Source organism: Myotis yumanensis, unplaced genomic scaffold (genome assembly GCF_028538775.1).
Source record: "Myotis yumanensis isolate MYYU_CA2020_CCGP unplaced genomic scaffold, mMyoYum1.0.hap1 SCAF_9, whole genome shotgun sequence".
NCBI lineage: Eukaryota > Metazoa > Chordata > Mammalia > Chiroptera > Vespertilionidae > Myotis > Myotis yumanensis.
The window spans coordinates 823010-838137 of NW_027223760.1; the positions used below are offsets into that span (position 1 = coordinate 823010).

The window sequence follows — 15128 nt, forward strand, 5'->3', positions numbered from 1 at the left end:
AGAGAAATGGTGCACCTGCACGTAAGGGAAATGAATGCAACATGAGTACAGGAATCAGTCATTAGCGAATGTTGTAGTTCGCTATTAATAATCTATACTAATAATCTAATAAAAGGGTAATATGCTAATTAAACCGATGTCTTCCGGACAAAGCCACGGTGGTGGGGCTGAGGCAGAGGTGGTTAGGGGTGATCAGGCCGGCAGGGGAGAGCGGTTAGGGGCATCCGGCAGGCAGGCAGAGGCGATTAGGGGCAATCAGGCTGGCAGGGAAGAGAGGTTAGGGGCGATCAGGCCAGCAGAGGAGAGCAGTTAGGGGCTATCAGGCTGGCAGGGGTGAGTGGTTAGAAGGGATCAGGTTGGCAAGGGAGCAGATAGGAGCATCCGGCAGAGGCGATTAGGGGCGATTAGGCAGGCAGGTAGGTGAGCAGTTAGGAGCCAGCGGTCCGGGATTGCGAGAGGGATGTCCCAGATTGGAGAGGGTGCAGGCCCAGCTGAGGGACCCCCCACCCCCGCCCCGCCCGTGCACAAATTCTGTACACTGGGCTTCTAGTTATGTATAACAGGATATTGTAAAAATGAAGTTACAAAATTTTTATTAGAATGTTTCTTACATACTGTTATAATGGCAGGGCCACAAAAATATTCATTGTGTGCTGCGATTTTGACATGCTTGAGCTAAATGAAGACTTCCATCACTATAAAATCACCTTATTGAAAAACTACTTCAAAAGTTGGGTTACAAGTATGTTAGGAAAGTAAAGTAAGTGGCTTTTCAGTGACATTTTCTTGTGCAGGAGTCAGCCGATCCATGTTTCTCTCTCATCACTGATATTTCTATCTCTCTCCCTCTCCAAAATCATTATAAACACACACACAAACACACAGCTCATCTCAAACAGAGATAACTTACTGCACTAAGAGTTCAAAATGTTATAGTGAAAGCTGAAAACCTAATTTTCCAATAAAGGAGATAAAGAAATGGTGTATGTTAAATGCAGATTTTTACGTGGGCATAGCATTTAAGCTTTAGTAAAAGGCAGAAGAGAACATAAATGGACAGATCACAGTTTTAGTAACTGAAAAATGTTAGCCAGTGCCTTTCAAATGGGAGTAAGACAAAGGCCATTCCTTCCCGCCTCCTTTCTACTCATTCCCATGTTCCTAACTCTTACACGGAGTACACATCTTATTTTTAAGGTTAAAAAGGATAAATATCACACAATATTTCAAAAATAAATTTGAACAAGACACATGAAAATCACCAAATGTGCTGCCATGTCCTCCCCCCCCCCCCCCCCCACTGTGTACAAGATGCCCCGCCCCGCCCACCAGGGCAAGGGTAGCTTGTTGGAGGAGGAAGCAGCTCCCACACCAGCTGCACCCATGGGACCGACACAGAAATGAGGAACTAACTGCCATGAGCTTCCTTCCTGAGTTTGTCAGGAATGTAGTTTGTGCAAACTTATCAGTAAATAAGCAAGCATCTTGGTTTCCCTGCCTGTCCCCTGTATGGTGTAAGGCACAACACAGACCTGATATCATACAGCCACTACCGGGGAACCAAGGGGAAGAAAGAAGGAAGTCAAGGCCCCACCTCCTACTGGGGCAAGGTCAGTGCCCTCTAGGTGTCTGCGGGACAGATGACCTTGCCAGTGTCTTTACATGGTGGCAAGTACAGTTTAAGGAGATGGTGAGCATGGATGCCAAACTGACAGGGTGGACTTGTAACGGTAACTTTACATGTCAAGTTGAGCGTGTTTGGGATGAAATTGATATTTAGATCAGTAGACTCATCAGAGCAGATTGCCCTCCCCAATGTGGGTGGGCTCACCCAATCAATCAGCTGAAGGGCTGATTAGAACCAACGGCTGACCCTAGACTCTCCTGCCTACAGGCTTCCTAACTGCAACCCCATCTTCCAGCCTGGTGGTCTCTGGACTGAGTTGGAACCTCAGCTCTGCAGGACCCAACCTTGTCTCCAGATTGTGGAAAGCCGCCTATAAATTGGGCACAGTAAGAAATTAATAACTAAGAACAGTTGTAATTATATACTGTAATACAAGTATTGTGTACAGTCTCTCTTAGAATGTCCAATGTATGTAGGACAGTGTGGACATGCTGACCAAAGGGGTGATTCGTGTCCCGGTCCGAGTGGGACCGACCATTTCTCTAAACGGCATGTGATTTAAAACTTAGTAATTGTTTGTTTCTGGAATTTCCCAGACAATGGTAGCTGAAGCAACTTCCCCACCAGATGGTCTGATAAAGATAGTCCTGTCTGCTACTGGAACTTGCCTGCCTAAGGGCTATGGGTGGATCCCAAACTGAATAAAAGGATGGCCTGAGCACAAGTGGAGTCCATCCTCTTGAGTTGGGCTCTCGCCTGGCCCCCCAATTTCCAAATTATTATCTCGTCTCGTCTCTTTCACTTGTGTGCAGCCCCTCTTCCAGATCCTGAACCCTGAACCACGCGGGACGTGGGGGAATACACACATCTACACATCTGACGCCCGAAGGAAGAGAAGGGGGAAAACATACACACCAGATTCATGGGAGTCAACTGCTTCCACTAAATGTCTTCAGAGACAGAGACCCTTTGTTCTCTCTGGAGAACCCTGATACAGAGTCTAGGGGGAGAAAGTATTCTTGATCATTTCACAAGTTTCCTTAGTAATGATATTATTCTGGGGCCCATGATATTAGCCAAGTGTAATAATTCCCCCCCTTAATCTGAGGTGTTGCTCTCTTTGGTTTCAGTTTCCCACAATCAACCACAGCCTGAAGATTTAAAAGGGAAATTCCAGAAACGAACAATTATTAAGTTTTAAATCACATGCCGTTCAGAGAAACATAATGAAATGCCACTCTGTCCCACTCGGGACACGGATCAGCATGTCCACACTGTCCTACATACATTGGACATTCTAAGAGAGACCGTACACAATACTTGTATTACAGTATATCATTACAACTGTTCTTAGTTATTAATTTCTTACTGTGCCCAATTTATAAATGAAACCTTACATATAGATAGGATGTGCATGTATAAAAACAAAAGCATGGTCCATATAGGGTTTGGTGCTGTGTTCAGGCATCCATGGGGGTTTGGGAACGCATACCCTGCAAATAAAGGAGGATGGCTGTACTAAACTAATTGACAGCCTAAGTCAAACTTCTGACAAAATCTAGACTGAGCTGAATGGTATGAAAAAACTAGGCACAAAAGACAAATGTTTACATAAACACATACACACAAAAATCCTTAAAAAAAAAAAAAAAAAAACCTGTATGAGTGAAATATGTTTCAACCCATCCATACATTTTCTAAAGTTTTACCACAATTCAGTATTGGAGAGCACTGAAGAGAAACCCACTCTTATCAGTGCTCTAACCCACACCAAATACAGCACCACTGTCTTCAGCAGACAAGCCCGCAGGCGTGGCTTCAGGCCATGTGGCCCACACTAGGAACGCCCAGCACACAGAGCACTGGCACAAAGGACAACAAAACAAAATCGAACAGGAGAGCATTCCGTCTATTCTCGAGTCTCAAAGCTGAGCTACACAGCAACCTTCAGAAAAGGCAAACACCTGAAATTCTAGACTTCCACGAGCTCTCCCAGCTAACCCCAGCAACCCCCGCTAATGCCAGTAACACCAGCTACAAGTACAACTCATTTTTTCAAGTGTCCTTTCTTACATATTCAGAAGCAGAGAACCTGTCCGGAAGAAATGTAAACAAACAGAAATGGGAGCAAATCCAGAATCAGCCATTCAACTGGAGCCCCAGGTGAGTGGGCCCAGGGCTGCCAAGGGCTTAGCAGCAGGCTCAGTATTGGCCAAACAAGTAAACCCACTTCCCGCTTCCCACAGGCTCCTCTGTTATAAAGCAGAGATTCTGGTTATACCCTAGGTCTGGCTGCAGCACTGTATTTTCCAAGATTTGCAAAAATCTATCCAAGGAACCAAGATGCAGGCGCTGGACCCAGTGAGCTCCATGAACTTGACTCCCACAGAAATGACCTCCTCACAGAAGGAAAACCATGTATCTCATCTTGTGGGTGCCTTTTCTGTCCCCTCCTCCTGCCCTCACGTCTACCTTCACCCTGTACCTGAGCCATAGGACACCTACACCACCTTCCAGAAGGAAGTTGCTCCCTCGACCAGAGGAACCAAAACTCCACTAGAGACATGCGTAAAGCCTACCTACAAGGGACTCAGGAAAATTGTGACCCCAGGGTCACCTGCAAACTACAAAAAAGAATGAGGACCAGCCCTAGACAAGTGCTGGCTCCCCCCAGGGGAAACAAAACAGCAGAAGGCAGAGGGCTGGGCTGGCCAGAGACTCGGACATGCCTGCTACGCTCTGGGGTGGCTGCCCCTCCTGGTCCCGCGGTCCAGGAACTAGCCTCTTCTCAGGATGAGAGACCTTTCCCAAAGAAACATCCCTCTCCTTATTTGGGGGAGAAGGGGAGTGTCAGGGGAGGGAATGACTGGGAAACATTCGTGCACACTGGCAACTGAAAGGCAACTGAACATCATCCGCACAGCATCCACCCTCATTTGCCTGCATAATCTTAATTGAAAATTAACTATTTTCAAACACAGCTCCACATCCTCACATGTGCAACCCTCTTTCTGTTGCTAGGCCTACCCCCACCCCACAGGTGAGAGAAACAGGTGAGGGCACTACTCCCCCTCATTGCTCCTCACTCACGACCATGGACTTCACAAGAAATTCTTTCATTTTAACACTTCTCCTTGGCCTGTGTCGCACTGCCGTCCTCCACGCGTGTCTCTCAGACGGGGCCACGCAGGTATAGGTCACTCCTGAGCTTCCTTCCCCGCCCCCATGCCCATGTGGCACTGCCTTGGCTCCCGATTTCTCTCAGCAGGTATAACGTGAAGCATTCCCCTCCATCTCCTTTTCAATCTGCTGCTTCTGAGTTGAACACTGTCAGGAAGACAACATTCTAGGCTGAACTCCTGACCCCAGAACCGGTAAGGTCACCTCACTTGGAAAGGTCATCAGGGTGGGCCCTCACCCTTGTCACCAGCAGCCTTATTCAAAAGGGGAAATCTGCAGAGACAAACCTGCAGAGAGGAAACATGATGTGCAGGCACCTACATGCTGAGGACGCTGAGGCCACCAGACACTACAGAGGCCTGGTGGGAACTCCCCTTACAGCCCCCCCGCAGGCCCTGATCTTGGGTTCCCAGCCCCCGGCACTGTGGTTCTGGCCCTGGGGCCCTGGCACCAGAAAAGACCCACGTACAACAGCCGCTCCCAGACCCCCACTGGCCCCCCACGTCTTAGTTGTCACCACACCAGCGCCGTAGTGTCTGACCAAGGACCCAAGGATGTGCTTCAACCACACAGCAGTAGCAGAAACTCTTTATTCCAGGTACACTTTCCAGGGCCGGCCCTCTGTGAGCTGGCCGTCCCATCCCGGGGTCGCCAGCAGCACCTCAAGCTCAGGACCGCTGTCCTCGCTCAACAGCTCCTCGCAGTCCTCGCTGAGCTGCTCCTCCTCGTCCCTGAGGCTGGCCTCATCCTCCTCGCTGGATAGGAACTCCAGCTCCTCACTCGGGAGCTCGGCCTGGCCCCAACTACAGCCCTCGCTCAGCTCATCTTCACTGACGCCCTCGAGCTCCTCACTGGAGATCACCTCCAGTGTGTCACTGTCCCCCTGGCTCGGGGCGTGCTCCGCTGGCTGGTCCCCGCCAGGCTGCTCCAGCTCCTCCCTGGGCTCCAGCTCCTCACTGTCCACCTCCTCGAACCCTGGAGAGCAAAGTGACGCTCACTGCACCACCCGGGCACCGGGCTCAGCGACACAATTAGCTTCCTCCAAAGGCTAAGTTCCCAGGCCTACAGGCCGTATTACCCTCCACTAGCCTTTTCATTCACTAGGGCTCATCACAAAGACAAATGCCAGTATGAAAGGAAAATATGCTGACACGAATAGGTTCTGGAAACAGTTTTGCATTTTCAAGTTTGGCCTTGGCTTTCCGACATGAGAATGCAAGCAAATGAATGTCAGACTACACCCACACCCGTCTCCCAGACAGTGAGTCCTGCCGTGACTTCTCTGTGAGAGCATCAGTTTACTGAGTGCCCTGTAAAAATAAATGAAGATGGTCCCCGATCAAGTGCTCCTCCTTGGGCCAATTAACGCTCTGGTAGGGCTGTCTCTGTGACCGTGCCTGGGGAGAGCTACAAGTCGGTGCCTCAGAAGTTGGGCTGCACCGCCTGTGCATGCTGGTTTGAGTCAGCCTCCACCTCCTCTCCCAGGAGGACGTCTGCCCTCCAGGAAGGTTCGATGCCAGCAGGACCAGGCCCAAGCCCTCCCTGTCAGTGACCATCCTTGCAGCTTGGTCCTCAGGCACAGAACTGCTTATAGCCTGTCCAACACCCTTCACCCTCCATTCTACCTGGGATGTCTAAGTCACATGTGAGGTCTAATAACTGACAAATAACTTCAGCTGGGAATGTCTTGTAATAGATCTTGAACTACTATTTTGGAAGCGAGTACAGGAGAGAAAAAGTCATGTGAAAATTGAAACAAAAAGATAATGTGCTGCTATAAATGGGCATTACGACAGGGCCGAGTCCCCGGGAGGCGGGTGCTGATAACCATCTATGGCCGTGCTGTCCGCCGCACGTACCGCCAGCAGGCCGCAGCGTCACTCCGAACATGCAGCAGCCGTGCAGCAGCTCCTCCTGCGGGTAAATCCTGACCGCCTGAAAGTGGAAGTCCCCTAGGACACCTATAAGAATGGATTGAAGAGGTGTCACTGCCACCCCACACATGGGGACCCGGCAGTCCTGGCATCAGCATGTGAGCACTGCCTAAGAGTCCAGAATGGCAATGGGACCGGCCACCTCCTAAACTAGGCTGAGGCCCACAGAAGAAACTGCCACCAAAATGTCCCCTGTGTCCACAATCTATAACCCATCTCAATGAAACACACAGGCACATAAACATTTCTTTATATACACAAATCTCACAGTTTGGAAGATGTAAGTCAGGAGATTAAAACAGCTATGGTGGGTAAAACGGCATAATACTTATTCACATCTAATTATTATCTCTATATCTCCTTTCCCCTAGAAAGAACTGCTCAGAGAAAATCACGTCAATGAGGAAGCTTGGACTGGCCTATCAGACGTTTTCCCAAGGAGAACCCAATCTCCTTGTGATCACACTTCATTACCAAGAGGCCTCTTCCCTTCCACTCTTTTCTTTAAAAAATCATGAGACATAAAAAATAAAATAAAATCACGAGACACAAATAGTGCTGAAGAAGTCCCAGGCTCATAGGGTCCTTCCTTCTCTGCTGTATCCACCTGGTACACCTGGTGTACCCAAGCCCACGGTGGCAAAAGGTCAGGCCCAGCCCTAACACAGGATGTCACCCAACACTGCCTGCTCCCCAAAACACACCTGCTAAGGTCTGTACTGATACACAGAGGATAATTACATTCACCTACAGCAGGAGTGGGGAACATCGGGCCCGCAGGCCACATAAAACCCGCCTAATCATTTGGTGTGGCCCTGCCAAGGCATTAGGGGTGAGTTGATTAAATATTTGCCATAATAGAGCAGGCTATTTATTTGTTACGAGGATAATTCTGTATGGCCTGAGAATGATGTTATAAATATTAATGGCCCTGGGCAGAAACAAGGTTCCCCACCCTTGGCTCACAGGGAGGCAGTCCAAGCCACATTTGATAGTTAAGGTAGCAGTAACTACAGCAAGTCTTCAAAAGAACCACACAGTGGGCCCCACCTCCGAACATTCCTCTGCTTTGCTTTCACTGCTCCATTTGTCAATCAAAAGGCTCCTAAGTAAACGTTTCTACAGACATCACTTAAGCTACCTTCTTACAAGCAGCCACATCACAGCAAAACAAGGAAGTCTCTGTGAATCCCCATCGGCCCTGCACCTACCAGCCTCAGCAGCGAGTGGCTCCAGGGCAGGCAGGGGCTGTTCGGTCCCATCAAGCAGGCTCCAGGAAGAACGGGGTTCACACAGGATGTGCTTCCCCCTCAATGAGCCAAAAGAAAATGACAGTGGAGGAAGTGTGCCCTGCCTCCCGGTCACCTAGCCAGCGCTCCACCACACTGGCTAACAAGTGTCCCCAGCACCACCTGGGTCTCAGACACTCCTGGACACAGAGGTGACGGGACAAGCCACCCTCTGGCTCTGAAACAGCGGGAACAGCCCGGCTCCTCTAGAAACACCATCCTCTGGACCAAGGTCGCTGTGCAGTCCTGACTCACCACCACACCCCCTACACACCGCACTGAAAACACGAGCAAGCAGAGATCAAAGGTCTTCCTTCCACACTGGGCGCTGTGACTCGGGTTTCCATCAGAACCACACTCAGGAGTTCAGTTCCCACGAACAGGAGAGCATTTCCAAGCCCGGGCACCTGCGCACAGACCACTGTCTAATTCAGGCGGCAAAAGGAAGTGAATTATGAAAGAATACATAAAAACCTTCGTTACATTAACGTGCAAGGTAAAAATTCAGAAAAATCCCCGAAAAGAGGAAAGAGACCATTAGAATTCCTAAATGACAAGTTAGATGACAAGATACAACAGTGTTAAACAGAAAAGGCACCACCAGTCCTCCTGTGAGTCATGGTGACACCAAGTAGACAGCAACCCTGACAATAAACTTACCAAAGAAGTCGAATGAAAACGGGTCCCTTCCACCAAAAAATTCCCTGAACACATCATCTGGGTTCCGGAATGTGAAGCCGAACTCGAACGGGTTGTCGAAGTTAATTCCTCCTGCACAAGCACAGCACACTCGCTTATCAGTTCTTGTTCGGGGCAATCACTTGTCCACAGAACATTCAAAAACATAGCCCCGCCCTGACTCGGTGACATGTGTTTGGACTTCAGTGTTCCAGAAGGTCCCATCAGCAGTGTGCCTGCCCTTCCTTTTCCACCCTCTCTCAATGTGTCATCAACACATTCTCTCTCACCAGGTTTATTTTTTGTTGGGAACTTCATGTAAACCAAGTGTGTCCACATTTACTCTCAACCTTTCTAGGGTTGGTTTGGAGCCTCAATTTCCAAATGTACACCACAGACGATTACAGAAACTTTTCATCTAAAATACACCTGTCTAGCGCTAGCCAGGTGGCTGTGTCGGCTGGAGCATTCTCTCATACACCAGAAGATGACAAACTGATTCCCAGTCAGGGCGCATGCCCAGGTTCTGGGTTTGATCCCTGGTTGTAGCATGTGAAAGAGGCAACCAATCGATGTTCTTCTTTCTCTCAGGTGAGAATAAAAAAATAAAAATACACCTGTCTAGCCTTACCACCAAAGCTAGTGATTTTGGTTTTCCAGTAGATCTATTTTTAATCCCTAAGGATATTTTGACGTAAAGCAGGTAATGATGTGGGTGTACAAACTCACAATATAATATTTCATGTCTGGTTTAACAAAAGCCTCCCAAAAGGCTATGTAAACGCTGTCAATATGTCCTTCCACTCCCACTCAGCCCAGGGGGCGTCATCTGTACTTATTGAAACCTGACTCTTTCCCAGTGAGCTAACAAATTCCAAACCTTTTGTTGCCAGAAAGAAAAATCAACATTTACATACCTCCACCTCCACCTCCACCATTTAATCCTTCTTTGCCGTATCTGTCATAGATGTCCCGTTTTTTAGCTGTAAATTTAAAAAGAAAAGTCAATAAAACCAAGTTCCTGTCCCATCCAAGTCCAATAGATAAAGTTTTCCAAGTTCCAAGTCAAAAAACAACACAGTTCTGTGTTCACTATTAGTGATAAGGATTTGGGACCAGCTTACTTTAAATGACAAGGGGAGTACAGGGAAAAATGTAAGTACATCTCTCCATACTCAGGAAACTAATAATTATGAAGTTTAAAGCGTGATTATAAACATTAAATATTTCCCTTTACCACCCAGAAAGACCACATGTGATACATTATATCATATCACCAAGTTACAAAATTATTCCTAGAAGTGATGGTAGGAACTGAAAGCAAGAAAAAGAATCTGCCCTGACCTACAACGCAGCCAAGGCTTTCATGACATGCTTCTTTGCTGTACTCATTACCTTCTAGAATGAAAAGAATGACAATGTAGCCCTATTTACACAGCAACCCTGTAGGTTCTTCTAATGCACCACCACGTGTTCTCCAAAATGGTGCAGTGAAATGCAGGGCTGTGGGGAAACCAGCCACAGGAGCAAACTACTCCCAGCCAGGTTTGGGAACCAGAGTCCTGGTAAAACAATAACTGTACCTGTGAAGATGACTCCCAGCAGCCTGGCTGGGGTTCAAGGCTGCATAAGAAAAGATGAAAACTGTACACTCCATAAAAAAAAAAAAAAAAAAAAAAGAGGGAGCAACAAGCCCGGCTGATGTGGATCAGTCGCTGAGCCTCAACCCGTGCACCAAGAGGTCGCTGGTTCAAGTCCAAGTCAGAACACATACCTAAGTTGCATGCTCGATCCCTGGTAGGGGCCATGCAGGAGGCAGCCAATCAATGTTACTCATCTGTGTTTTTCTCTCTCCCTTCCTGTCTCTAAAAGTCAATTTGCGGGGGGTGGTTGTTAATTTTTTTGTTATTGATTTCAGGGAAGAGGGGGAGAGACGGCAATGATGAGGGAATTGGGGATCAATGCCACAACTGGGCATGTGCCCTTGACCGGAATCAAACCCGGGACCCTCCAGTCTGCAGGCCCACACTCTATCCACTGAGCCAAACCAACTAGGGCTAAAAATGAATTGTTTAAAGAAAGAAGCATTTAAAAAAAAAAAAAAAAAAAAAAAGAGGCCCGGCTGGTGTGGCTCAATAAACGACAGGGCACATGCCTGAATTGTAGGGTCAGTCTGTTTCTGCCTCTCTCTCCCTTTCCCTTCCTCTCTGAGAAATAAAAAGAGGGCAACCAAGTTTTTAGGGGGGTTTAAAGATTCTCTTTCTGCGAATTTCGAGTTTGAGCTCAATACTCACTGTCTAATGTTCCTGGCCTAGGAAACCCACAAGTCTGAGAGGTCTGGGTTAGCACACAAATGAGATACAGGTCTCCTGTGTTCATGTTAGTCCAGCTCAAAAGCTGGACCATCAGTTTAAGACCTTAATGCTGCATTATAAGATGACTGACAGGCATCCGTGTTCTTGTGCTTTTGTAAGTAACAGAAGTTACTTGTGAAATTAGATGCCTGGGCCTTCCTTTAAATAAAGAAGGGAGGCACTAATGGATACAACAAAGTGCTCCCATGTCAGTAACTGCTGACATGGTTGATGGTAAAATGGGGTTTGTTCCAAAATAAAAAATGACTTTCAATAGTGACCCTGACCTATGCAGACACGTGGAGCAGGCATCCACCCCGTGGTCAGTGAATCAGCCTCTACCCTTTCAAATGCCTCCACCTTGACTCACACTAGGTTATCTAGTATTGCTTCCTGGCAAGGTTGACCAGTGGTTTTCTGGCTTCCTTACAGAGCTCCACTACCCCAGAACCCAGACACATCTCCTCTCCACCAAGAACTGTGGATTGGATTTGGTTAAGCTTTAGCATGACTCATGAAACTAGGCGAATGGACCTGAACTCCATCAGCACTCAATACCTACGCTCTCGACCGACCGGGGTCCAACCTTATGAGGAAAGTCAAACGTCGTCTTCTTGGGCACCCACTGCCCAGTGGTCTCGCCCTGGGGTCACTTACCATCGGAGAGCACCTCGTACGCCTCGGCTACTTGTTTGAATTTCCTCTCCGCTTCTTCTTTATTCTCAGGATTTTTATCTGGGTGCCACTTCAACGCCAGTTTCCGATACCTTCAAAAGAGTAAAAAGGTATTGATCACAACCAAAGTCCAAAAATCCAATAGGCTCTGAAACAGAATGAGACAAGAAAATGGCTTCAGAGCTGCAAACTCCCCTTTTCATTCAGAACCAAACTAATTAGCTCTAAAACCCAGAGAACGTAATACACACTATCTCTATCGGTCGAAAAGTGTTAACTGTGCGAGGACAAAGTGTGCACAGCGTGGGCTCAGATGTGAGGCTGAGAAGAGCACGTGTGAAAGGCGGCCCTGAGCACTAAGAGGCTGCCGCATGACTGTCCTCCTGCCCTCACATTCTCGTTCCTCACAGGGAGGCCGTCTCAGCCACAGCAGTCATGTAGTCCAAGTCTTCCTCAAAGCCATCCCATTCTGAAGGCGAGCCTATGGCCAAGGTCACACAGTTCCAAGGGGTCAAGTAACATGAAAATCATGCGCTTTTTAAATTTTAAAATATCTTGCCCTGGCAGGTGTTCCCAATGGTTAGAGCGCATCAGCCTGCAGATGGAAAGGTCAAGGGTTTAATTCCAATCAAGGGCATGTACCTGGATTGCAGGTTGATCCCTGGCCTCAGTCAGGGCATGTGCCGAGGCAACCAATCGATGTCTCTCTCTCACATGGATGCTTCTCTTCCTCCCTCCTTCCCTCCCTCCCTCCCTCTCCACTCTCTCTAAAAATCAATGGAAAAAAATATCCTCAGGTGAGGATTAACATAACAAACAAACAAATCCTAACGAATACTAGCTAAACTGTAAGTAGCATATACTTAGTATGAGGACATTAAATGGGGAGGGAGCATGCCCTTTAAAATCTAAGACTAGAACAAGAACCTGGTAATCCTCTTAACATGTGGCAAGTCATTAACATGAGGCTTTATTCTCACATCACCGTGGATCTGATCATGGAGAAGCAGACCCATCCCTTTAAAGGGCTTCAACCCTCCATAAGAAATGACAGAGCACACGGAGAACTAGAGAGAAGAGCCGAGTCAGCCGTGTGCAGATGAGAAAATGCACCCACGCAGGTGGGCTCGACTGCATGTCGAGTCAAGGCCTACGGAGTGTCCAGTGTCCTGTGTTTCCACTCGGATTTCAGGCTTCCCCACCTGGGCTTGAGCAGCAGGGCGGGGCCACCACGAGGAGGGCCTGTGAGCACACACAGTACTGTGGGTTTTCTCAGGGGGAGAGCAGCCACATACCTGTAAGCCTCACACAGAAGTTTTCCCAGTTGTCTCACATGAACGAGGATGAGTACACAGAATGGACTGTTCTAAGAACATGTACCATCCATGGCTGCAATTTTCCTCATTAAAAATAAATGAGGCTAGCCCCAGCCAGTTTGGCTCAGTGGACTGAGGGGTCCCAGGTTGATTCCAGTCAAGGACACATGTCAGGTTGTGGGCTCAATCTCCAGTAGGGGGTGTGCAGGAGGCAGCCCATCAATAATTCTCTTTCTCATCATTGATGTTTCTCTCTCTCTCCCCCTCTCCCTTCCTCTCTGAAATCAGTAAAAATATATTAAAATAAATATGGCTAAATCAAGTCTGTCAATATTTATTCATTCAACTGCATAGCACAAAATGGGAACATCTTGTTCCTTTTAAAAGTACTAGCATTTTCTAAATTTGTATCTCTGTCACCCTGGGACCCTGACGTCCCATGCTCATAGGCAACTGAACCTTTTACGTTAACATCTAATGATACCCTGGCCGGGGACTCAGTTGGTTAGAGCTTCGGCCTGATATGCCAAGATTGTGGGTTCCTCAGGACACATACAAGTAGCAACCAATGAAGGCATAAGTGGAACAAATCGATGTTTACCTCTCTCTCTCTCTCTCTCTCAAAAAAAAAAAAAAATCAGGAGCATTTTTCTCAAACCCTTAAGATTTTGCTTCCCAATAATCATTGTCAGTTTCGCTCAAATTAGCTCACAAAAATTATCAAAAACATCTAATTAGTCAATTAGATCCAGGTCACGGTCAGAGGTGCAGGCTGCGGTCCCCAACAATGGGGATTTTCAGACGACCCCACAGGATGCTTGTGGCACCACACTCCCCGAGTGCCAAGTCAACTCCATTTCAAAGTCCAATGCCAGGCTCTCGGGATTATCTCACGTCCTCAGGAAGCTTCTAACCCACTTCCAGCAGAAACAGAATCCACTGCCCCAAGGGAAGGAAGAGAAAAAAAAACCATGCGACCTAATCCCACCCTGACCCCCAATCTGGGCATGCAAACAAAGACTGTTATACTACACTGAATGCCGTTTTTATAGGCAATACAGAGTTATACTGTCCAACCGCACAGACGATTTCAGAAAAACAATTACTTACGCCTTTTTAATGTCTTCGGCGGAGGCATGTCTCTGCACGCCTAGAACTTCATAGTAATCCACCATGTTTTACAGGCTGTTGGAACGAGTCCTGCTATTAGAAATCCAGGGTGAGTGACATCAGAGCAAGGAAGAGCGATTTCCCAACTTTTTTACCTCGTGGCACATAAACAAATTACTAAAATTCTGCAGCACACCAAAACATATTTTTTGCCAACCTGACAAAAAAAATAGGTGTAACTTTGATTCATTCACACTGGACAGCTATACAGTGTTGGCTGCTGACATGTTTTTATTTGACAATCTAAGGAAAAAGAGGTGAGTGCCCCTGACTAAAGAATCTGGTGTTGCATTTCTAAAAGTTTTTGCAGCACACCAGTTGAAAATCGCCAACCTAAACGAAATAAAACAGGTGATTCGTCAGAGATGTGGTGCCCACCTGAGCAGCAGCTGACAGGCCCCTGGTGAGCATCCTGCTTTCTCACCTCAACATACTCAGAAGCTTGTTGCCTCAACATACTCAGAAGCTTGTTGTCAGGCACTGGGCAGCACACTGGGGCCACCAGAAGAAGAGTGCCCCGCCCAGAAGATCCACAGCATGGAACCACACACCTTGGCCTCCCCACATCCCGGGAGGGAAAAAGGGGCCATCTTTAAGGGCCATCAGTGTGAACAACTAACATGAAATTCAGAAAAGAATGTATAACCTCAAATACACTAATGAAAGTTCCAAATATTAAATGGTTAAGAAACTCAGCAACAGAACAGACTATAAATTTGCCACTTATAATACTAAAATATGGCCCTCGCTGGTCTGGCTCAGTGGAGAGTGTCGGCCTGCGAACTGAAGGCTCCGGGTTTGATTCTGGTCAAGGGCACATGCCCAGGTTGCAGGCTCGATCCCCAGGAGGGGGTGTGCTGGACACAACCAATCAATGGTTCTCTCTCATCACTGATGTTTCTCTC

General features: G+C 47.6%; 1 protein-coding gene across 5 annotated transcripts in view; it reads right to left on the bottom strand.

Moving 5' to 3' along the window:
- The window catches only part of DNAJB6 (DnaJ heat shock protein family (Hsp40) member B6), a 55007-nt gene that overhangs the window by 25499 nt on the left and 14380 nt on the right, over nt 1–15128 (bottom strand). For 3 of the 5 annotated variants that reach the window (XM_070423562.1, XM_070423560.1, XM_070423564.1), the window contains exons 2-5: nt 14164–14256; nt 11720–11829; nt 9626–9691; nt 8691–8801 (exon numbers count right to left, since the gene is read on the bottom strand). In XM_070423562.1, coding sequence (XP_070279663.1) covers nt 8691–8801; nt 9626–9691; nt 11720–11829; nt 14164–14228 — 352 coding nt within the window. In that variant the 5' untranslated portion in view covers nt 14229–14256. Of the gene's footprint in view, nt 1–5267; nt 5783–6666; nt 6769–8690; nt 8802–9625; nt 9692–11719; nt 11830–14163; nt 14257–15128 lie in introns of those variants that run through there. The other 2 variants (XM_070423563.1, XM_070423561.1) reach the window with 2 other exon arrangements.